The 25,327-nt window shown below is 38.7% G+C and overlaps 1 protein-coding gene across 1 annotated transcript in view; it reads left to right on the forward strand.

Moving 5' to 3' along the window:
- The first annotated feature begins 9,962 nt into the window (after positions 1-9,962).
- Positions 9,963-25,327, forward strand: part of LOC140243787 (transformation/transcription domain-associated protein-like) — a 107,280-nt gene continuing 91,915 nt past the window's right edge. Inside the window, exons 1-12 of the mRNA XM_072323456.1 lie at positions 9,963-10,089; positions 11,068-11,117; positions 11,794-11,904; positions 13,327-13,515; positions 15,908-15,964; positions 16,818-16,952; positions 17,540-17,706; positions 18,286-18,382; positions 19,889-20,027; positions 20,532-20,610; positions 21,961-22,165; positions 25,031-25,122. Coding sequence (XP_072179557.1) covers positions 9,993-10,089; positions 11,068-11,117; positions 11,794-11,904; positions 13,327-13,515; positions 15,908-15,964; positions 16,818-16,952; positions 17,540-17,706; positions 18,286-18,382; positions 19,889-20,027; positions 20,532-20,610; positions 21,961-22,165; positions 25,031-25,122 — 1,418 coding nt within the window. The 5' untranslated portion in view covers positions 9,963-9,992. The remainder of the gene's footprint in view (positions 10,090-11,067; positions 11,118-11,793; positions 11,905-13,326; positions 13,516-15,907; positions 15,965-16,817; positions 16,953-17,539; positions 17,707-18,285; positions 18,383-19,888; positions 20,028-20,531; positions 20,611-21,960; positions 22,166-25,030; positions 25,123-25,327) is intronic.

Genomic DNA, 25,327 nt, shown 5'->3' on the forward strand with positions numbered 1-25,327 from the left:
CTCGTGCCCCGCGCGCCACTCCTTTGGGGCGCAAAAAACGAAAAAAAAAAAACGAAGAAGAAGAAAAAAAAAGAAAAAAAAAACCGAAAAAAAAAACGAAGAAGAAGAAGAAGAAGAAGAAGAAGAGAGAGAAAAAAAAAAAAAAACTCGCCCGGAAAAGGGGAGGGGGGAGGGAGGATGGTAGGGGGCAGAAAACCAAATCAAACAAGATAAAAACAAAACATGATGATGACGCGGACAAAATGACAATGTTTATTGTGTTCACACAAGAATTCCATGTTCTGTAAGCTGAAATACAAACATTTTCGGCTCGCTCGCTGCGCTCGCTCGCCAAAATTTATATAAAACTAGAAATGTCGCTATGGCGACTGATGCCTCCGCCATAATGCACGATTCTCCCAATAGGCGTATAGTACAATGTCTTCACAAGGTGTGATCCATGACAGTTTCACATAACTGGCAAAATATTGAAATGACAGGTTTGTCAGAAATGTCTTGAACTGGATTTGCTATAATTTTCTAAGAGTGCAGGTACACATATTTGGGGAATTTGGGGGAAGTTTATGCATTGAGTAATTTCCAAGGTATGAAGAAAGAGTGTGATGACGGTATGAAATAGATTTTTTTTTTTTTTTTTTGGGGGGGGGGGCATTGAAACCTGGCCTTTGACCCTTAACCTTTGACCTTTGACCTTCTGGCTGGAAATTTCCCGGAGAATCTCCATTAGGTAATGCAAAGATGTATTAAGTTTTGAAACTAATAATGCAAGCATTGCATATACTAGTATATGAGGGAAATAGTAAAATTTTGAGGAGTTGACCTTAACCTTTGACCCCTGACTATTGACCCATGACCCCTAAATTCCCTAGATAATCCCTGCCAGACAGTACATGCATATGTACCAAGTTCCACAAAGAAACATTGAACCATTTGCGAGAAAAGTGATATTGCAACATTTTCACCTAACCTTTGACCTTTTGACCTTTGACCTTATGACATGAAACTCTCTCTGGAGAATCTTTATGCAGTAGTACATGTCCACACCAGGTTTCAAGAAAATACCTTCGGGCATTGCATAGATATGGGGGAAATTGCAACATTTGTAGCATTTGACCTTGACCTTTTGACCTTTGACTTCTTGCCAATGTCACTAAAATCTACTCAACTAACTTATTGTCCCATCATACATCATCCTTGGACCAAGTTTGGTGAAAGCTGCTTCATCCAGTTTTGAGTTATCTTTGACCTTGATCTTTGACCTTTGACTTCTGTCCGATTTCACTGAAAAACTAATCAAGTAATTGTCCCATCATACATCATCCTCCAACAAAGTTTGGTGAAATTTGCTCCATCCAGTCTTGAGTTATCGCGTAAACGGATACAATTTCATGATTTGACCTTGACCTTTGGCCTTTGACCTCTAGCCGATTTCACCCAAAATCTAATCAAATAATTGCCCCATCATGCTTCATACTTGGACCAAGTTTGGTAAAATTCCAGTAAATATTACTCAAATTATCGCGTAGACGAAAGCGGACGGACGTACGTACGGACGGACGGACGGACGGACGGACGGAAGGACGGACGGAAGGACGGACAACCCGAAAACATAATGCCTCCGGCACCACTTCGTGGCGGAGGCATAAAAAGAAAGTAAGAACAAAACGTGATGATGACGGGGACAAAATGACAATGTCTATTGTGTTCACACATGTCATTTTATATTTAGCAGGAAAATGTTACACGGAGCAGCGGACTCCAATTTCATTCGTTCTGAAGCGATCGCCGATTGGATCAAAAGAGGACGCCAACGGTTTCGAGCATACGGCGGAGGGGAGGGGGGGGGGGGGGCAAAAAATCAAGAAAGATAAGATAACAAAACGTAATGATGACGCGGAAATATACAAATTTCGGCTCACTCGCTCGTACTAATTTAGAATATTTTTTCAAGTACTCAGTTTGTTGGTATAAATCGTTATCTATAAGGTCGTCATTATATCTTGATTAGAATGTAAGATTTGATAAGCAAAAAATGACAAGAATTCCATGTTTTGTAATTAAGCTGAAATACAAAAAATTTTCGGCTCGCTCGCTATATACGCTCGCTCGCCAAAATTTATCAAAATTCATTACATTTAAATCACCCTCAAAAGACCCCTTTTAAGTGCTTGAAAAAGCATATCATGTGGACTTTGTTTTCAAAAGTCCCTACCGGGATGGGGTTACTATATGGGGTTGAACACTTTTTCAGAAAGTAGGGGCGCAATTTTCGCGCTTGCCCCGGGCGCCGCGCTTTCACGTACGTCACTGCTGTAGTTATTACAATTTCAAGCACATACAAATGGCTAGCTACTCGGTATCTAAAACATTTTTTTTCCCAAGCACATTTTGAAAAATTTATATTCAACGCTTATCTTACCTTATCTCTGCGTTTTGCCTGGGGAAACTGTGCCAAATCATATAAAATTTTCAAATTACAGAAACGGGCTGTCCGTTCAGTTAATCTAGCCGACTATTATTGTCACACGAATTATTTCTTCTTTGAAAACAGACTCCTTAAAGTTGCTGATTTGTTTTTATACAACTTAGGAACATTTCTGTTTCAATTATCAGCCAACGGCTTGCCTGATGTATTTACTCACATGTCTCAGAAAAACTATGCCGTCCATGCTTACCCCACAAGACAAAGAGACTCATTCCACCTTCCACGTACTCGCACACTCCTTGCTCAAAAAACAAATGTTTTTACCGGACCTAAATTTTGGAATGTCTTCCCGCCGATTTAATGAATTGTTCTAGTATGTTTACATTTAAGCAAAAATTGAAATTAATGTTAATAAATGAATATAACCAGCCTGATTAGAATTTTTTAATGTGTTATATGCGCAGTATCCTCGTTTAATAATTCTGGTTTATGCTTCCATTATATAATCACTGCATCCGTACATGTATTAACATTTCGAACTCATTATGAAGTTGATTATAGATAATGTGCACGCATATACTTGTGTATCTATATCCCATATTTCCACTCAGTTCTTATTCTCTGGATTTTTTTTTTCACCTTTTCTTTTCTTTTTCTTCTCTTTTATTTCTTTTTCCCTTTGTACCTTGATATTTTAGCTTTCATAAGTTTCGTCATTATTGCTTTGTGTCCTATCTCCATTGATTGCATAGTAAATTTACACCGGTATTTTTTCATGGAACCTGCGTTTACAAGCTTTGCTTTTGCGGTTCCATCATATTTCACAAGTTATAGAGAATTGTCTTATGTACATTATGTATGCTGACACACTTTCTGTTCATGATCCGATCGCCTTATAAATATTGTGTATTTTGCTTGGTTTGTATTTTTTTTTTTTTTGTTGTTGATGTATTTTAATGTCAAGTGAAATATGAAAATAAACGTGCTGGAACTGTTCACTGTGTCTCGAGTGCAAGACCAGTGCAGTTTCAGTTATTCAATTCAATATTTACATGATGAACGCGTTTGATTATCGGTATTATAATTATTATGGCTATTGTCATTGTTCTTGTTATGATGATTGGTAAACGTTCATTATTTTTAGCATTAGGGCCTACTAGTATTACAAATGTATAATCATCCGATCATCAAATATCTCTTCTCCTGGAAGAATCTGATACTAGTATGCTCGCAATTATAAGATTTTCAATCATTAGCAATTCGCGTTACATTACATAGATCTCTAAATCAATCAAATTTTATAAACTACTGTAAATTATTTTTTAAAAAGTTTTTTTGAAATTATTTTAAGTATTACATGTGTACCATAAAACAAACAAAAAATATAATTATTACATGACAAATTGTAATTCTAAAGTGTAAAAAACTTATTGTGACAGAGCCTGAATTGACCGTCGATTCTGACCACGAATGAGATACGCATTCAACAGTACAGCAGAGCAGCGTGCAGTGAACAAGGCGCGGATGATGGGTTTGTGTGTGTTCAAATGGGAGAGCGAATTGATGCGAGTATCTGGCCTGCTTGGGAGTGGGATTTGAAGCCTCAAAGAAGGATATCGTAAGTAGAATATCGCTATTACCACGCGCCTGCATAGTAGAATATACTTTTAATGCGTGAATGAGTGTAGACTTACACAGTCAAATGTACGATTATCACTATCAGTTATGCTAGAACTGACCACGGTAGCTCGGTAGAGCTCGCATGCCCTGTTTATGTCGATGGCTTAACACCGCTAATCATTGCCTTGGCTAGCTTGGTTGGGGACTTGGCCTCGTCAAGTCGTATTACTGGGTAGGCCTACTAACGTTACAAATGTAGTCAGTAAGTAGATAGTCATACACCTCTCCTTCCCTTCTTCGTTGTTTGATTTCTTCCAGTATGGTGGAGAACAGGGTAACCCCGGAGCGCTCCATTTTAGTTTTTGTAACAAGTTACAGTTCTAAACTGCTAAAATAAACAAGTTAGTGGCACTGCACCAGGACCAGTGCCCGCCTGCGTACTACGTAGTCATGGGATTGGTAGTAGTGAGTGCACGAATGGCAGCCCGAACGCTTTGAGCTCGGGCTGATCGCACGCACTGAGCTACACGTATGCCAGCCTATGGCCCAATGGGCCAACTGGATAACCAGCCAGATGCGTGTTTTACTGTACAGATCCATACATACAGAGACGAAACTGGATATCGCCATCATCTTTCCATGTCTTTCGCTGTATGGAGAATTAAGAACCTGCTCTGTCACTGTGTCTCACTGTCTGTCTGTGTGGTGTGTGTGTAGTCACATCAACAAGCAATGAACGAGTAAACTAAGTTACATCTCATCACCACACCGTCATCCCCTTGCAAAGTGATGAAATTGAAAGCAACCTCATGTCATTAATTTAATCATTTATCACAGATTTCTGTCTTCTCCTGCTTCTAGAATCTAACGTTACTAGACAACCTTATTTTCATTCAAAGTGCTTTTTTTTTTGTCATTCCATTCTCATCATAGTTTTATTATGGATTTATTTAAAGTCAATATAGCAAAGTTACAATTGATTGGGGGACTTCCATTTGATTAGGATACTATAGTAGTATCGCACCTCTGCAGTGGAGTCTTGGTACATGCATATCGGGACTTTGGCTGCATGCATGCTAGCGAGGCGAGAAGCGCCACGCACCATGACCCAGCACATCATCAACACACGACATGTAAACCCTATCAGGAGCATATCACGACTATCGAAGAGCTATCAAAAGTGCACATATTCTGTGAAAAAGCGCCACATGCTCGTTTGTACTGTGTACGAGTGTACAAGTACAATACAAGCATACAGGGTACACAAGTAGCGATGCCAAACCGGCCGTCCGTTTTTCGATGTATACTCTGTTTACGTGTTAAACATGGTTGCAAATTTTGTTAATTTTTGTTATCAATTTACCTTCAATCTCACTTGAAACTTAATATATTCACACTCTGATGTTTGTAAATGGTCAAAATATATGTTGCCATAATATTGAACAACAAATTGTTTACGGATTTTGCACTTGAAATGCGCCGTGAAAACGGTGCAATCGAGTCACGGAGGCCGCCATTTTGAATCGCGTCACTGCAAATGTGAGCTAGGCATCACATTAGAAAGTAACGTGATACACGAGATTTCGGTACCTGTACGTGAGCACACTTGCGTGAATCGATCAGTGAACACTGCTGCTACGAATCTATGAAAAAAACCCGAATAATTTTGAGTATGTGTATCAAATTTAACAGGATTTCTTCGATCTTACCTGAATTGGGTGTGGAAAAAGCAACTTTGAAGGCTGTTTTCATACCCCTAGACTAGAGTTTTCAGCAGTTTTCATACATATTCTGACCGAGTGAAATGTCAGCTTTACAATGATACCAAACTTGCTACCTACCATCGTATCGCAAAAAAAAACGCCGACGGGAAATCTCGGGGCATGTCCACTGCCTGAACCGGCGATATGGGAGGAAAGTGTGCATTAGTCAATGGGAAATCTGGTTGTGTGATGGTCGCGAGAGTGTGTGAACTGATTGGAGAGGGGTGCTGTTTATCTTTTCCTGGTTTATTTACATAGTGTAGTTCTTGAAATGCAATAATAAATCATCCATCATTTAGATTTTTAAAGTACATGTTGTAGATTTTAAATTATTTATGAATTAATATTTTTTTTTAAAAGGAATATCATGTCATTTTGGTTCCTGCGGTAGCTGTAGTAACGTTAGGTGTAGAGTAGGATTAACTTTATCTAGATTTAAGTGAACAATTCAACTGATACAAAATTGTTTATAAAATAATTGCAAACCTATTGAACTGTTTATATTTTCCCTGACATTTTAGGGAAATTGTAGGTAAGGTTTGAAGAAGGGAGAGAAGTTGACTGTGCCCCAGATTGGATTGCATAATGTTTAGAAAAAAAAAAAAAAAACATTAGAAATGGGACAAAAGTGGCATAACTATGGGGGGGGGGGGGGGGATGTGCCCCCAATCAGATCACTAAGAAATACAAAGTTTGCTACTTGTGATGCTTAATATTTATATCAACATGACAAAGTTACTCGTACGTTGACATCCATCTCAATGCTGTGGTAAACTTTCATTGTACAAAATGTATGTCACGAGTCTTCATGGTATGCACACAAGTTGTGCATCCTGTAATATGTAAATTAAGTTGAGTAATAATGCATTACCATAATTGTTACATAACTTTGCCAAATAATGTTTATTTGCAAGACCAGCAATACAATTTATATTGTACATGTACACAAGTTTCGCACTTCAAATCCCACGAACCATTCCATCACAGAATATAGGCAGATTATCTTATAACTTATAGGGCCTACATTATAGCAGCGCAAGCATGTCAAGTGAAGCTTGATGATGTGCTCATTTGCATAATTATGTATGCATACATACTCCTGTATATGTTACATATCATTTTATTATCAGACATGTGCATAATGATATCAAAGTGAAGTAGACACTACACTTGTGTCATTATCAAAGGTTTACATGTAGTCGGGTATTCAGGATGCCTAAAAAAATACATAATTGCGGCAAATGTGATGCATTGTAAATACATTGCAATCTCATTTGCATATTAGTATAATTACACTAAATTTACCCCTGAGTATTAAAAAAAGCTTCTGAGTACATAAGATATTGAGATATTCATTGTAAATCTTTCCTTGCTAATTTATTATTTTTATTTCAATTATACTGTCTCAAATGCCTGTAATACTTGAACAGCCAGGAGGAGCCGGCAGACACTTTTAAGAACATGCTTGCATAATAGATGAGCTCATTTGCATATTTGCCACTAATTCACAAAAATATGTTGACTGACATTATAGAGCATGTCATAAGCTTCAAATTGAATGGTCACTCAATATACTTCACATGAATTTGTAAAATTCCTTTGGCATCGCTAACACAAGGTTTATATGTAGTGCTGCCATCAAGCTAACGCTGACTTCTCTTTGCTGGGACGCCACCACAGTTGGCCGTCATTTGTGCAATCAAAATGCACGAAACCTAAGTTCTTTGGTCAGGATTAGAGGAAGTAAGATCGTCTTTGAGAAAACTTACAGTAAAAACAGATGAATGTTTGTGACAACGCTGAAAAAAAAAAAGCGAGAAAAAGTACATGATGTGAATGAATTGGAAACTTTTTTTCTCAGTTGGTTAGGCACTTTTGGTTTTTAATGTGGGGTAGTGCATATTAGTTTGCCAGACAAAACAGTTCGTGGCATTCATGTCCAAAGAATGAACTTGCATCAAATTTACTTGTAGATCAGGTGACCAGAATTGACTGACGACTGACATTTCAGCAGGCATCCATGATCCATTTCATTGTTTTCTATTCAATGCATTAGCAACTTTTTTTTTTTTTTTTTTTTTTTTTTGTAATTTGCCAAATACCAGGCTTGCTAACAGGTGGATGTGTTGGCATGCACCATTTATAAGGATCACATGAACAATCATCACATCTCCATCACAGATGCTTATGCTTATCTCAGTGAATTTACAAACTACATGTACATGTAAAATGCCTATTGGAGCGGCAGTACAAATGACCTTTTTTGTGGTACAAACCTGTATAGGATACTATACTGTAGTACTAAATAACTTCATGTCAAATAAAAATAGGTTTAGGTGATCTACATGTTGCTGAATAGTTTCTAGTGACACTGTGAGTGTCACAGGCTTACAGTGCATGATTAATTGCAGGATAGATATATACGAGTGTAGGTAGATCTAGTACATGTACAGCTGTACACTGTGTACATGCAAGTGTACAAGTGTATGTGTATGTTTGGCATATATTGAAGTGAAGAAGAAGTTACATGTAGATCTACAGAGAGAGAGAGAGAGACTATGAAATAGAGGGTTTTTTTCCCAGTCTGAGCAGTATTATTTTACAAGAGTTAAACCATGCACCAAGGTTGGACCCCCCCTTGCCAAAATTCAACCTCGCAAAAGCGTAGGTTTCTACATTTGTGTAGCTGGCTGTCGAATCTTGGATGGGGTTGTGGTTGAATTATGGGCACCTTGCTTTACTCCACCGAGCACTTGTGCTTTGATGGGTGATCTGGTCGGAGATGTGGTGAGTGAATGATGACAGGAGGCAGGAATTTATGTCCACAATCAAAGGACTGGAGAGAGTATACATTATAGGTGCAGGGCCCAGGAATGATTTTGAGCAGACAGCTTTCTCAGTGATGTCAGTGCAGTGTTTCTCCACAGCACCATAAGTTTAATTTCACTTAAACCATTTGTTTAATGTATATTCAGTGACGAGGTTCTGGGTTTGGCAGTGCAGATGTGGTGGACTACACATGTAGTAACTTGATATTACAGAATCATGTAATACAAAATCTGCTGCTAATTAAGGGCTTTCCAGCCAGTAGCTTTCTTGTGGCATCTCACACTGTGCATGTGCGAAATTAATGAACATCAAGTGCAAGTTGTTACTCCTTTTCAGGTGATACAGTCTTCAAAAGATCCACAATGAAGCTACCCTGTAGAGTGATCTATTTTGTACATTATGTACATTGTACATGTAAACCATCTTTAGAAACAAATGACATGTACAACTGTACTTTGTGCAATATGGAAGTTTGCCCAGTGTATAAAGGCATTATCCCCAAAGACTGTCTAAAATATTTTTTTCTGTGAACAGTGATATAAATTTGTGCATGTATTGCTACATATTATAAGGGAGGAGGACATTTTTTTTTTCATTTTTTTAAAAAAAATTATTATTTGGGGGAGGGTGGGGGATAGTGTTCATAATTGGTTGGGTCCAGGTCAATGCCCCCTTCCCTCCTGATGGGAATGATCTTGGAGTTGAGCCCTTCCAAGTCATGTTTTTTTCTTCCGTGTGTGTGTGTGTGTGTGTGTGATTTTTTTTTTTTTTTTATTAATATTATTATTTTAAGAGCCAAAAAGGGGGTGGGGAGCTGCAGGCCCCTCTGGTGCCTGTAGTACCATAATCCAACCATAAAAGTTGCAACATGTTGAATAAATTAATAATTGCTTACAATTCACGTACAAATCAAATTATGACTTTCTTGAGGCTGAAGGACAATACTGTAAAAGTGGATATTTTTGCATGACTGATTATTCGCACTTGGCCGGGTAAAAAAGAAGTTCAGATGTTTTTAATTCCACAGAATCAAGACATCAACTACTAGAACATATGGCATGCAAAAATATTCACATGCTTTTATTTTCACTTTTACAGTATTTCGTAACAGGAAGGCAGAACAGTTTGCTCAGTTACATAAAGACGTACTATACAATTATATGATTGATGTGAGATTGCACTTTTGAACAAAGATGCCTTGCTTTTTTATGTGTGCTTTTGTTATTTTTTTTTTCGTCTCACTTGACTTATTGTAATGTGAATGTTGTATCTCTTATAGGAACTGAGAAAGGAATGCTGAAATGCAGTCATCCAACAAGTGCTGAAGAGAGAATTTTGCCGCGGAAGAGTTCTCAATGATGCCAGTGCCAACAGGCTCAGGTGGAAACGACCCTACATCTGTGATGAACAAATATCGTAACAATGTTACAGTCCTTGCAGACTCGAGATCAAGTGAGTCGCCCTGTGTTTTTTTTTTTCCCCCTTACCGTAAAAAAAAAATCTTGTAGCAATTAGTAAGATTAATTTCTCCTAACAAACAAACAGTAACGAGTTCAGTTTCTGTGCCCCTTTCCCCTTGATTTTTGTATTGCTGCAGTGACATAATGAATGACTTTGTTTGCACACATTGAAACCTCTTGACAGGAATAAGGCATTATTACCACAGGGTAGGGTGCTACAAATTTTTGAATGCAGCATGCTGTGAGGACAAGTCTGGAGAGGGGGGGGGGGGGGGGGTGAACATTGGGGACCTCTGAATGCTTCTGTAGAAATGTTACATTTTCACCTGCTCATGGAAATGATGCATTTGCATGATGATGATGACAACAAGTATTGGAGAAGCTGGAGGCAAAGTGCTTTGTTTGAAGCTCCGGCGATGTGCGAGCTCACTCATTCTGCTTTGTGCCACTACAGTGCACATGTTTTGTGAGGATGGTGTGCTTGTGTGTTGCTTGGAGACATTTACAGAGTGCTTTCCAACGTGCCAGCCATGTTCGTCAAAATAAGCTGAAAAGATCTGAATGCAAATGATTTGGTTGGTGAATGAAAGTAGGGCATATTCATTAGAGGTGATGCAATTCCATGATATAACAGATTTTTATTTTTGTTGGGATTTTTTTTTTTTTTGGTCATCACCTCGCATCATTTTTTCCTTTTGTTTTGTGTAAACAAGGAGTGTTAGAATATAAACAAAGTAATTTAAATGTTTTTCAGACATAATCATTCATATCTAAACATTTGGATAACATTCACAATATCAGGAATATCAATACCTACTGTAGGTCTCAAAATGAGTAGACCAAGTATTAGCAGTCAACAACTCTTCCATTCACAACATGTATTACCATAACTCTAGATGCATTGTGTGTTTGCTTGTGCCTTTGATGTTGTGAATGAAATTGCTATATTTTATCATCTGATTATACACAGCGGATGAAACAAGGCTTAAAGCAGCACAAGAAATTAGCGAAAATTTTGAGGTGAGTGTATTTCAGTTGGTATCCACTTTTCTGATAGCGGTTACAGTGTACATGTATGTTTAACAATAGTTCTTGTGACGAGAGTCTGTATTGAAGAAAAGGAATCAAAGAAGAAGATACATTCAAAACAAGAACAGCTGCTACCTGTTCTGTCTGAAAGCCTCATTACATCTTTTGTATTTCAACATATTTTTTTTTTTCCAGGGAACTGTCTTATCTACTTGTAAGAAAAATTTCTTTGCATTTGCATAATTTCTGGCTTCATGCAGAAGGCCAAAACATTTTGTTGATTGATCAAAAGTCACTGAAGGATGTACAATGTAGTGTGTACAGTCATAAAGCTGTCACCGCTGACAGTCATGTGTATATGTGGACTGTCACTGCATACATTTATATGTAGTAATGAAAATACAACCTTGGAGGTTCATTATAACAAAGTCCTCGGGATTGGCAGTTTTCTTTTCTTATATAAAAATTTTGTTAAAACCGAACAAATAAATAATAAAAATACGTCAAGTGGATAATATTGCGGCCTGAATTTTTACTTTTGGTTGTTACCGGAATTTCATCAAAACCGTGTTCGTTATAACGGGAGTGCACCTTATGTAGATTTTGTTATGAATGTCACGAATTGCGATGAAAACGTGCAAACATTGTTCCCTCTCTCGACAACCAGGTGATCATCTCCTCATCACAGTACCACACCTTCTTGGAAACAGCCATTCCTCATTTCCTGAGGGTCCTGAAGGATGAGAAGCCTCAGTTCATCGCCGAGTCACCGCTCCAGGTTAGTTCGGGTGCTGTTTAGTTTGCCGAGACACATGTCCAAGACTCGTCTTCATGTGGAAAATGTAATAGAGTGTCAAAGTGTGATGTCATAGCTATTCATTGCCATGGAAACTGGTTCTAAACTACCTCACTGGGCCCTCGTGTTTATGCTCGCACCTGGTTCCAGCCAGAAATGAGAAATGGAGAAATCTTGATAGACATGAAATAATATTATGATCGGCTTCATACACTTGCTGTGCTGTGGTCTCTTGTCTATGCTGGTTTTGCTTTGGGTCCAAGAAAATTTAAACCAAAATATGAAGAAACTAGAAAAGCACTCTGAGAGCGCAGACCTCCGCCAAGCATGCAACGTATTTCCACCACTACACTGATCTTGTTCTTCCATAGAGATATCATACGTACACACAACATCGGTGCTGAAAGTCGACTGATTTCCCAATATAGAAGCCTTTGTTACGTCATAAGCCCTCAGCTGCACGGCGCGCCTCGCCCCAGCAGAAACTAGAGCACGCACTTTAGTGCGCGCAGGCAAGCCTCAAATACGCACAGCCAGAACTCCCAAGTTCATTGACCCTACCTGCCAAAACATCAAAAATCCTTCATAAATTCCCCCAAAATTAACGGATCATTACCAAAAGTTAATCGTTTGTTACTTTTGTCAGTCTCAACCTTTCCTGCAAGTTTCATCCCAATCCATTACCTACTTTTTGAGTTATTTTGCACACGGACAAACTAACGAACGAACGAACGAACACACAAACCAAGGGTAACAAAAACATAATCTCCTCCCTTGGCGGAGGTAATGACAAATGAAGAGCATGTGAACACTATTGAGCATCGAATGATCCTTTTGAAAAACAAGTCAAATGCTATTAGTTATGAATATTGTGTGTGAGGTGGTGAAAGGGTGAGAGTGAATACCGAACCCTTGTCACCTTTGTCCTTGCCCTTGCAATGTAATATGAGGGAGCAGTTTACAGCTTGGCCCGTCAGTATCCTCTGTGATAAGATCTCGCTTTAGGTATGTGTGTGTATTTTACTTTACATTTTTTCTTTGATACCAATACTTGTTTCGGAACCACTATTGTTCTTTTTTGTAGGATGTAATTCTTGTGCAATTCAGACTTCTGACTGTGAGATGTGAATTATCCCTATAAAATACTTTTTATCTATCTATGTGCCTATCTCTATCTATCTATCTATCGATCTATCTATCTACCTACCTACCTACCTACCTATCTATCTATTTATCTATTTATCTTTCTATCTATCTATCTATCTATCTATCTGTCTGTCTGTCTGTCTGTCTGTCTGTCTATCTATCTATCTATCTATCTATCTATCTATCTATCTATCTATCTATCTATCTATCTATCCATCCATCCATCCATCCATCTATCTATCTATCTATCCCCTCCAGCACCTGCGCAAGCTCTTGCTGGAGCTGCTCCATCGGATGCCGACCAATGAGCTCCTGCGGCAGTTCGTGCGCCAGATCCTGGAGCTGATGTTCTCGCTGCTGGAGACGGAGAATGAGGAGAACGTGCTGGTTTGCCTGAAGATCATCATCGAGCTGCACAAGTACTACCGGCCCGCCATGCAGCCGGAGGTGAGATGGGGAAATGAGTGGAGTGGTATAGGGAAGGGCGCATCCGGACACCTATGCACCCCCACACAATTACGTACCCCAGGGCCCCATTTTATAAAAAGTTGATATAATAAAGATAGCAATTCCTGCTGGAATGGCAATTGTCATTGTAGCGACAAAAATCCAGCTTACTGATTGGTTTTTGCTAACGGAAGTTGACATTCCAGCAAGAGTTGCTAACCTAACATCTTTTATGAAATGGGGCCCAGTACAACTACCACCTATGGACAACTACCCTTGTAGAACAATTCATCCTCCAAGGCAAACCCAGACATTTCTGCGTGCATGAAACTTTTGTGAATTTTGTGAGGAGCCGAGATTTGCAAAAGTCTTTGTACAAACAATGCCTTGAATGCCATTAGCAATTCACAAAAGTTCCATGCTGCAAAAAAGAAAGAAAGAAAAAAAGAAGACTGTCAGCTCCAATTTGCAAAAGTTTCATGCCATTAATATTTCTGGTTTTACAGTACCCCCAGGACAACTTTCCCCGCAGGTGATTGTCCAGTGGATGGGTCATTTGTCCTAAGGGTTTGATTGTCCTTGGGGGATAATTGTTTGGAGGGTAATTGTACAGGGGTTAGGAATTGCAGAATCAGATTGGGCTCTCTATAGTCCTTGATGCAAAAAGCTGTTGTGGCTTTAATGGACGAGACCTCGGACTATCAAACGAGATTCCCGGTTTGTGCCTCGTGGCTACAGTGGTTGGGCCCCTATTGCAGTGTTTACACCATGTTCCCTGTCATGGCAGTCAAGTTTCAGGCCACCATGGACAACATGGGATGGATGTGAGACTACACGGTGAGAGGGGATAGTCAAACGTGACAGGCAGTGATACCGTGGATGCCTTGTCAGATTTTTAAACTGTCAACAAATTTGCCGTTGCAGTCCCGGTGCTAATAAGAAACCTTGTATGTAATAAAACGGGGGTGAACACAACAAAACATGATGGCGAGTAATAGGCCATAAGAAAACTTGGGGGTGGTGTGTTGTGGGACACAACAGAAAGTATTGATAGTCTAGCCTGACCGATGCCGTGAGAACAGCGTCCGATAGCTGTGTGTTCACCGGGGCAAGGACTGGAAGGAACAAGAGTAGAATACAAGGAGGGGAAAACCGGAAAATGTCTCATCTACCCACGGCGCATTACACATTTCAGGCAAACGGGGCTGCCATGACCGCCGGAAACATGTTGTAAACGCAACATAAGCAAGGCACTTTGTCTTTACAGCTCAGTCCTTCCGAGGAAACTCAAAGCTGTCGGTCTCATTGCTTCTTCAGCGGTCATGTGAGACAAATCAATACAAATCAGAGATGTGGCCATTGCCTGTCAGACTTGACATTTCAGGATGTGACAGCACATAATGTACCTGATTAGAACACGTCTGGGTGGCATTTCATGAAGCGTTTTTGTCAGATATTTTTTCTCACATGCTGTTATAAATTACTGAAATCCCTGTATCTGATTGGCTGAGAGCTATTTTGTCAGAAAAAAAAAAAATGTCTGACAAAATGCTCATGAAATGCCCTCCCATTCCTTATAGGAAAGGTATGCATTCAAATGAATGAAGGGGATGAGATTCTGTGGTGGATCTATGTGAGAAAACAAAATCTTTATGTAAATATAGTGGGTGTTGCTTTCTGTGTTGTTTTTCAGGGAAGAGTTAGTGAAGAATTTCCTGTCTCAAATTGGTATTGCAATGAATTTATCTGTGTCAACATCTCAATATGCAACATACAGTTCATTACATTACCAAAAGAAACAAACAAACAAACAAACAAAACAACAACAAACAAGCAAACAAAATAGAATAAAAAATAGTCAGTACTGTGATACACATTTATATACTTTTGTTGACCAGAAACAAACAACAAACAAACAAACAAGCAAACAAAATAGAATAAAAAAAAGCCAGTACTGTGATACACGTTTATATACTTTTGTTGACCAGAAAAGAATCTTTATTGCGGCACAGAATGAAATATTCCATGGTTTTACTTTCCTGCTCATTACATGTTTTTACACACATCGAGTGCATAAAATGAAGATTTGAATGAATGCTGAGACCAGAAGCCAGTGGGCACAAGATTTCCTAGTTTCCTATAAATCTTTATAAAAACTTATAAAACTTTATATAGAACTATGATGAAATTAATCAAGATATGCACTTGTAAACTGGAAAAAAAAAAGACAGTGTTTCTTGGATCTCAAGGACAGCAATGTGACATGTCTGTTTATATAACATCTTTTGTAGATCCTGCAGCTATGGAACTTCTATTGCAATATGCAAACATTGTTTTTGTCATAGTCGCTGTACAATTTTGCACTCCTAACTCTCCCATATTTCGTGTACAGGTGCAGCATTTTCTCCAGTTTGTGAAGACAGTTTACAAGGACATCCAAGTCAACATGGTAAGTTCTCAAACAAATTCTTTATTAATATCTGCAGTCTGTGATGTAGCCTTTTAGATCTAGAGCTTTTCTGTTAGGGAGGAGTAATGGGCATTTAAAAGGAAAAAGGCATTTTGCCTTTCTACATACCTTATTCACTGATGTGTTCATGTAAACTTGCGATATTGAGGTAATATTGTATGTCAAGAATCAGCAGCAAGTTGAAAAAACTGTAACATTCATCATACCTGATTGAGCACCAAATACTAATCATGCAACAATGTCCACTTTAACAGATTTATCATTCTCATGTAGACCAGCCCCCATGTTTTACGTATATCAGAAAATAATCTTAACCAAGACCAAATGATTCTCATTTTTGATAGATTCCATTAAATGGATGGTATAGTATTGATGGAGATGAGGATATGGGCTTTTAACTTTTTGGGAGATACTAAGAAAACACTATGAAATAGTACAGAGCATACCATTCTGAGATGAATTCAAAGTTTATTTGATGAAAATTGGTTTTGGAATGGCTGAGACATCCAAAAACAAAGTAAAACAAAAAGATCATAATAAAAGGTGGGTCCCACCTTTTAGGATTTCTCTGTTTTGGATATTTCAGCCATTTCGAAACCAGTTTTCATCAAATAAGTGTTGAATTCCTCTTGGAATTACATGCGCTTTCACATTTCAATAGAGGTTTCTTATTATCTTAAAAAAAAAAAAAAAAAAAAAGATGTTAGAAACCCGAAATTATAATAGGTCTTAACCAAAACTTTATGATCCCTTTAAGTAAAGCTAAGGTGCAACAATATTGCTGTTAGTCCTTCTTTAGCATTAACTCCTTGTTATATTCTTTGGTGTGCAGAAAACCTACTTCCTCGATGTGATTCCGGGCACTCCGGCCCCGGACCCCATGAACATCCAGCTGTTTGTGGACCGTACCGGCTTTTCCTGTCAGACCATTATAACCATACAGCAAGGGGACGGCCAGAAAGTACAGGTAGGGCAGCGTCATGATGTACTGGATATCACATGACTTTGATTAATACACACATTAGCCATAATTCATGAAGGTAGTTTAAAGGTATTGTTTACCATTTGGAGCAGTGAGTTGAAAAATGTTTGAGTTATCACATTTTATGCATAAGTGTAGGTCAATTCTATCACAAAACATCTGACCATATAAAAATTTTGCAGTAAAGCCTAAGATATAAGATCTCACTGTTTTTTTCTCACTAAGCCATAACTGTTGATGGTTTAGTCTAGAGACAATTTTGTTATAGCTATTGTTCTCTTACTAATTAACCCTTTTACACTGGTTGTTTCTATCCCTAACTCACATTTCAGAACTATTTTGAAGCACTAAAGCTGGATTTTTGTGTCGTCTGCAAATGGTAAATAATGCCTTTAAATGTAGTCCATGGTTTATCGAGATCTCTTCTGTGTAAAAGCATGTTACAGACTGCATAAGCCAACAGACATCCAGTAACGACCATGCTCTGATACTCTGTGTGAAAGGTACGCCTATTTCATGCTTGTTTTAACTTGATCAGTGATTTGTCTGATTTCTGTTCTTCCAAATCACAGCAAACAATCTTGCCCAAAGGAGTGAACTCGCTGAAGGTTTTAGCCGAGTACCCCATCATCGTGGTGTTGATGTATCAGCTGTACAAGCAGAACGTCCACAATGTGGTGGCCGACTTCATTCCTCTGGTCATGAACACCATCGGTCTGCAACCTACACAGCAAGCAAGGTATGGGACTACATGGTAACATGACGAAGCAATTTTTGACATTCGAAATTAACCTATTCTCCCTCCTTTAATCTACAAGGAGTCAATGGTTACCATAGTGCTGACTTGTCAGTTCTGCCACAACAATCAACTTCATCAAATGAAAGAAATGTATAAAACAAACAAAATTCAGTAAAATTAATGAAAAAGAACCATAAAGTGGTAACTTCAGAAGAGTCACAATCATAGATAACGATTATACTGCATGGTTTGATATAACAAAGGAGAGTAATTGCCATATGCCAGAGGTGATAGCAACCCTCCCCCCCCCCCCCCCCCACACACACATGCATCGCTTACTGTAACATACACATTTTTAAATGTCATCTCAAATGCTTGTCACTGCAGAAGTTACTGGCATTATATATATCCATCTGTCTGTCTGTAGCATGGCTGACGCATAAAGAGCCTTCATTGTTATCAATTCTTTACCTGACAAGGTTATCCCTTATGTTTTAATGTGGAAACCAATACTTATATATTTGCACACACATGTATCCAGACCTGTGTAACCTTCAGTGTTTTTCGATATGTGCGTAGAGCTTCCCCGAACTTCAACAAGGAGATGTACGTGGACTTCATCGCTGCTCAAATCAAGACGCTCTCATTCCTGGCGTACATCATCAAGATATATCAGGTATGTTAAGCATAGCAGGTTGTGAAGTAAGTGTATCTGTGTACCCAGACATATGATGTACTCTTCACAATTTAGATACCTTTAATTGCAAATTTGTGCAGAGTAATTCTCAGCAGTTTGATGAATATGACAGGATCAAGAAAAGTGAACAACTATTTTATAAAATCTGAGACAATCCAGTTGGTATGGTTTATGCTTAACCCTAATCAGGCGGGGGGGGGGGGGGGGGCGGAATCCGCCCCCCCTCGACGTTTCGCGCAATATCTTCGCAACGCGATAAGCTCCCGCCACGATGTTTCATGACTTTTTTCTTTCAAGTATCGCGCAACTTTTGAGACCCAAATTGTTGCGCCCGCGCGTACTGTTTTGATGCGAGGCCCGTTCGAAAAAAATTTGTCAACCCCAAAATTGCTCCAAAACGTGATTTTTGTGTACAAATCCAATGCAAATTGTGTTTTTTCAATTAATTCACATAAGAATTCATGTCTTCACTTAGAATGGCCGAAATTAATTTATTTTAGCATAATAATGCTTTGAAAAATGTCTGTGACAAATTTTAGCCAAAAAACAAAAAAAACAAAAGGTCAAAAAACAAAGAAATACATAAGAAATCAAAAAACAATAAAATACATAAGAAATTGATTTCGATACAGATTTTTTTTTATCCTATGTCTCAGAAGAATGATACAAGAAACATTTTTTAAAAGAAATTAGCTTAATTGGAGCATTAATAAGTGATTTAGAGCCCAAAACTAATTTTATGCATAAATTACAAAAATTAATTAATATAAAATATAAGAATAATTTTTCGGAGAAAGCAACCATACATATTGATAGAATACATCGCGGGCGTCGCGTGTGCCGATTTTCGGTGCGTCAAGGACGAGATCTGAAGGGGGGGGAGCGGAATCCCCCCCCCCCCCCCCCCCCCCCCCCCCCCCAAGATATAGCATAGCCAAAAAAGCCCAGCCTGATTAGGGTTAAATGTATGATAACTTTGCTACCCTGCATAGTTTTCTTATCAAACAGATACTATTTATGGGGCATGTATTTGACACAAACTGATGTTAAGAAGATATTACAAAATATGTTGCTCTTGATCAGGCAAAATTGCTATCCCACAAGTATAGTATGCAATATTATGATTGGTGTGTGGATTGTACAGTCATGATCACCCAGGAAAAAACAGATTGCTATGTATGTATGTACAAGAGAAATGTAATGTTCCAACAATGGGAATCCTTACTTTGAACAGTAGGCCCAAATCAACTCATAAACAGTTGCATATTATTCTCTTTGATTTTGTGGTTTAGAAGTGCATTGTTACAGATGAAAACCCTTCACCACTGTGTTATCAAACATAGCCAATGTAGAAGGGCTGATATTTGCGGTATGCAGTTGGGAATACTTAATGTCCGAGAAGTTGCCAGTGTTCAATTCATGTTTCGTATTTTCCTATTGATCCTTCTTGCATATGCTTCATGCCCCCTCCCCTTCCTTCCCCAGGACCTTGTGAACTCGTATTCGTCTCAGATGGTGAAGGGCATGCTGGGATTGTTTGCAAACTGTCCGAGCGAGGTCGCTCACCTACGCAAGGAGCTTCTGATTGCAGCCAGGCACATTCTCGGCACGGACCTTAGAAATAGTAAGCAAACTCCCCCAAGTCATGCTTCACAAATGCCATGGGATTCTATTTCTTTTTATAGTAGGAAGAAGTATATGATCATTGTCTTTAAAAACTCCCACTGAAATAATGCAATGTTTTACCCTGGCTGTACAGAATCTGAATATGTTAATCTGTACACTGTAGTTGTACAGGAAAGTTCTAGCACAAAGGCACATAGTGGGAGTTTATCATTTTATCAATGAAACAAGGATATGTAAGAGTACTTGTGATGGATATAATGTTCCGTAGATATAGTACTACCAAGAAACTATCTCACATTACTGATTGTGTTGATCATAATGATTAAAGCCTGATCCAAGTATATCATTAGAAATCAAAACAGTTCGGTATTGCATGAATTATTTAACCAGCATTCACATATTGAAAGAGATGACACTGGAGTTTTATATAAGAAATGTTTGCCGAGTATTATAGACAATGTAAGGATTCCTTGCCAACAAAATTTCTTGTTTCTCTCCACAGAATTTGTTCCCAGCATCGACAAGCTGTTCGAGGAGAATGTCCTGGTGGGAAGTGGCTGGACCAGCAAAGAGTCCCTCAGGTAAGAACCGGACACCAGGGGCCCATTGCATAAAAGTTACAATTATGGTAACTTTGCCATCCAATGGTAACTTCCATGGAATTCTTGATTGTGATTGGCTGTTGAGCATTGTTGCCATGGTAGTTACCATTGGATGGCAAAGTTACCATAATTGTAACTTTTATGCAATGGGCTCCAGTACTCTCACATTTCTCGTATCAGAACAGCAAGATAACCAGAAATGTGTCCTAGCAGGACACTTTGCTAGGACACTTTGCATTTATAGCAAGTGTAGATCGTTGGCTTACAAGGTCAACAGTGACATTAGAGGTAGCACTGTCTCCTATTTTAGAGTCTGAAATATTCAGAATTGTAAGAGCATTTCATACTCGGGCAAGCATTTTCTGTAAGGTTCATGTGCACCTCCAGTTTCCACTGAAAGAAAATTTTTGTTTTTCATGTTAATGCCTCATATGACCTGTAACCCAAGAATATAACTTCGTGCAGTTCTTATGGTGCAAGTTTATGCTTATGCTAATTGTTGAACAGGCAAATTGTGGGATATTTCATGGTTTCATTTCTACCCTATATACAGGTTCTTGCATCATTTTAGATTTTCTTCAAAGATGAGTTTGCAGCAAACAGACCTTATTTTGCAACAACAAATCCTTAAAGTGTACAGACTTTACCCCCTTCATGTTTTGGTTATTTTCTTTTTTCCATTTTATTTTGTTGCTCACGAAGAGATGAAACTGGTGTCTACCAGTTTACCAGTTTATCAATCTATATGTACACATATCAGTTTTGAGAGAGGCAAGTTGTCTCAATAGTAATTAATGTTGTAGGCTTGCTAACATACATGGTTGCAGCGTATGAGAGAGAAAATGTGCTGCATGATACTTGCTGCTGTGGATGGTTGATTGAAAGTGTTCCCTTTTTATCTTCCACCTCATACCCCTTCTCCTTCCACCCCACACCACCTCCATTCCCACCCCATACCCCATCTCTTCCACCCCCATGACCCTCTACCACACCCCCTCTCTCTCTCTCTTCTTTCGATCTTTAAAATAACAACAACAACACACCCCCATGCCCCTTCTCTTTTCCCATGCCCCCCTTCGCCCACGCTACACCACCTCTATTCCTGCCCCATGCCCTCCCCCTCCACCCCTACACCTCCTCTCTCGCACCCCATACTCCTCCTCCTCCCATCCCACACCACCTCAATTTGCACCCCATACCCCCTCTACTCGTACCCCATACCCCTTCCCCTCATACCTCATACCACCTCTATTCCCACTCCACACCGCCTCTCCTCCACCACCATGCCCCATCTCCTGCCCCCCCCCCCCCATCACACCCCTCTACCAGGCCCCTTGCATACAGCACACTGGCAGACCTGGTCCACCACGTGAGGCAGCAGCTACCCCTCCAGCACCTCTCCATGGCCGTACACCTGTTCTCCAAGAATGTCCACGACGAGTCCCTGCCCTGCAACATCCAGACCATGTCCTGTAAGCTGCTCCTCAACCTCGTGGAGTGTATCAGGCAGAAGAGCGAGCAGGATGGTGCAAACGTAAGTCTCTCCTGCTCTTTCTCTCTCTTTCTCTCGCTATATCTTTTAATATCTTGCTGTCTCTCCACCTTTTTATATCTTTCTCTCTCCACCTTTTTATATCTTTCTCTCCCCACCCTTTTATATCTTTCTCTCTCCACCTTTTAATATCTTTCTCTCTCTGCCTCTTTATGTCTCTCTCTATGTACCTATTTATATCTTTCTCTCGCCACCTTTTTATGTCTTTTTCTCTCCACCTTTTTATATCTTTCTCTCTCCACCTTCTTATATCTTTCTCTCACTGCCTCCCTTTATCTTTCTGTATCTCTCTCTCTCTTCCAACTTACATGTACAAGAATCTGTCCATTCATCTACCTATGTGCTGATCTATGTATCTATCTCTCTGTTATCTTTCTCTATTTCTTTCCATCTCTTTTTCTCACTCTTTCTGTCTGTCAGTATTGATTTATCTACTTATCACAATAGATTTATCTATCTATGTATGCACAAGTTTGTATATATCTGTTTTTCCAGTTCCCAATCCCTGTCCTGTTTTTCATGTCAATTTTATTCTTCTCTCAATCATTTCTAATCATTTTTTCTTTGCTATGTCTGTCTCTTTTCCTCTTCAGTTTCTTCTTTCAATCCTCGTGATGTCAATGTTTCTTCCTCTTTCAACATGTTTTTTTTTTTTTCCTCTGGCATTCTTTGATGTTCTTCTCATCCCTTCTAACTGACTTTCCACATTCTTCCAACTGGTTGCTCCTCTCCTTCCTGTCTTTATCTTATTTCATCTTGCCATCGCTCTGTTCTATCAGCGCCTGTTCTATCAGCATTGTCATGTATCACTTTCTCTATTTGCTTTTGTTGTGTTTATCTGTGCTGTCCTTTCTTTTATGGCTGAAGTCTCTTCTAACTTCCCCCTTTAAGTTAAATACTCCTTGATGCCTGTGTTTGAGGCATCCAAAAGTTTATTCTGTACTGATAGAATCTCTCACAGTGAATCAAACTATTCTTTTTTTTTTTAATGAGAAGGTTGTAGCTAGGCATGTACCCCTCCTTTTTCAATCTTTCTCTGTTCCTCAAATTGACAGTTTCTCCTTGTTTTTTTTTGCAATTTTTTTCATCTTTGTATTATACCAAAAAATGGAAATGGGCAAAAGCAAATGAGATTTGACGAATTCTTTCTTCCCTTTCTGTCATTTGCAACTTGCAGTGTACTTTGCTTGTGTGCATTCACAAAATGATGCCTGTTACAAAAAAGTGATGTTTCATATCATTTGGTGCTTTGTGCAACGTATCACAAAGTTACAAATCATTTTTCCCCAATATCAAACTGCGCAGAAATTTGTCTTGGCTTATCCATATCACATCACATGCATATGTGTGCAGACTGTGAAATACCAGTGATGTAGATTTAAGGTTGACAAATTGTTAATCCGATCTGTTGTACCTGCTTTACCGAGTGATTCAATAGATTACAACAAAAAAAACAGACAAAACATCATCAATGTGTATATGCCTTGCCATGTGCAGGTGAAAGGTAAGACCCGCTAATGTGTAGTGTTCATAAATGTTTGTGTGTCACTGAAGTTGTACATTTACTTTGAGAAATCATTCTTTACATCCTTGTGAAGATACAGTTATCCTCAGTCTCCACCTTACTTTCATATAACATCTTTATTCAAATTGTTCGTTTTATGCTGTGGTTTATGTTTATGATTTTATTTTTTCATCATTGCCAGCTGTAGTTGATTTTTTTTTTGTGTGTGTGTGTTGTGGTTATTTTGTCATCTCATGCAAAATAATTGCCAATACCCAATCTGGAATGTGCTTGTAAATTAGTGCTTCATTCAAACTCATCAAGAAAATGCTTTGTTAATCTGTTTGTTTAGGGGTTCATGCTTTCAGTTTATCAAATGTTTGGGCTCGAATACTCATATCAACACTCTAATGTGTAAACCTGTGTGAACTTAATCTAGGGTTTATGATATGATTAATGATGCAGCTGGATCAGGAGGATGAGGCAAAAAGTTTATGTTATGCATGTGCACTAACTTAGCAACAACAAATCCTTTATTTCAGTTTGATTTTGGTTGATTTCTGGCATCCATTGATATAAGAATTATTATCATGTTATTTGAGCCATTAATGCTTGGTATGTCTTACTCTCATTCAGTGAATGTTTGTTTTAATCAATTAATGACTGAAGATCAACTCTGAAATAATCTGGCAGCCTGCATATGCTATGCTTTTGATATTATTGCCTTTAATATCAGCTGACAGCAACCTGTTATTTTATTTTGATTATGCTTTTAATGGTTCTGTACCTATCAGGAAATTGGCAAGACCCATCATATAATGTTTTCCTGCCATATTTTGATCAGTGGGGCAAAGCACACAATTGTTTGATAAAAAAAAGATGCCAATTTTTTTTTTTTTTCCACGTAGGCACAAATTTTAAAAACACAATGTGTTTTGGCATTGCATTGAGGTAAAAACAAAATGCTGTGAAATGCAGATCATATGGGCATGATTAATTTACCTCGTAAGTTTTAATGCTGCTGGAAAAAGTGTCATATAAAGTGGAAAAAAATTCCTAAATAATCTATTATAAGCATCTTTGCTGGTTGTGATGGTCACTGCGCCAGGAGATAAATCTAGCTCTCAAAAGAGTCTAAATACCCATTTAAAAAGCCAAAACCAAACAAATACTGCATCAGCTCATTTCATTCAATGGTCTTTGCGCTTAATACTCACTCATCCCTCCTATCTCTTTGTCTCTTTCCCCCCTCCCTTTCCTGCCTCTTTTTTCTCCCCCTTTTTTTTGTCCCCTTGTTCCCCCCTTAAAATCTTCACAAACAGCAGAAATTGTTTGTATTGCAGGCCCGTGAGATCCTAATGAGGATGCTGGAAGTGTTTGTTCTCAAGTTCCACACGATCGCCGAGAATCAGCTCCCGGTCATCTTCGAGAAATGGTAAGAGAGAAGAGGGTATAGTTGCCATGCGACTAGTGTTCCCTTTCATGATGCATGCCTGCATGGTCACAAATGACGCATCTTTCCCTAGTACATTTTACTCAATGAGCTAATATCTGGATATAGTGTACAGGAGGGGGAGAGGATGTTATTAGAATGCTTCAATATTGATCATCAACCAATAAAGACCAAAGTCTTTTTTGTA

Source organism: Diadema setosum, chromosome 20 (genome assembly GCF_964275005.1).
Source record: "Diadema setosum chromosome 20, eeDiaSeto1, whole genome shotgun sequence".
In the NCBI taxonomy this organism is placed as follows: Eukaryota; Metazoa; Echinodermata; class Echinoidea; order Diadematoida; family Diadematidae; genus Diadema; species Diadema setosum.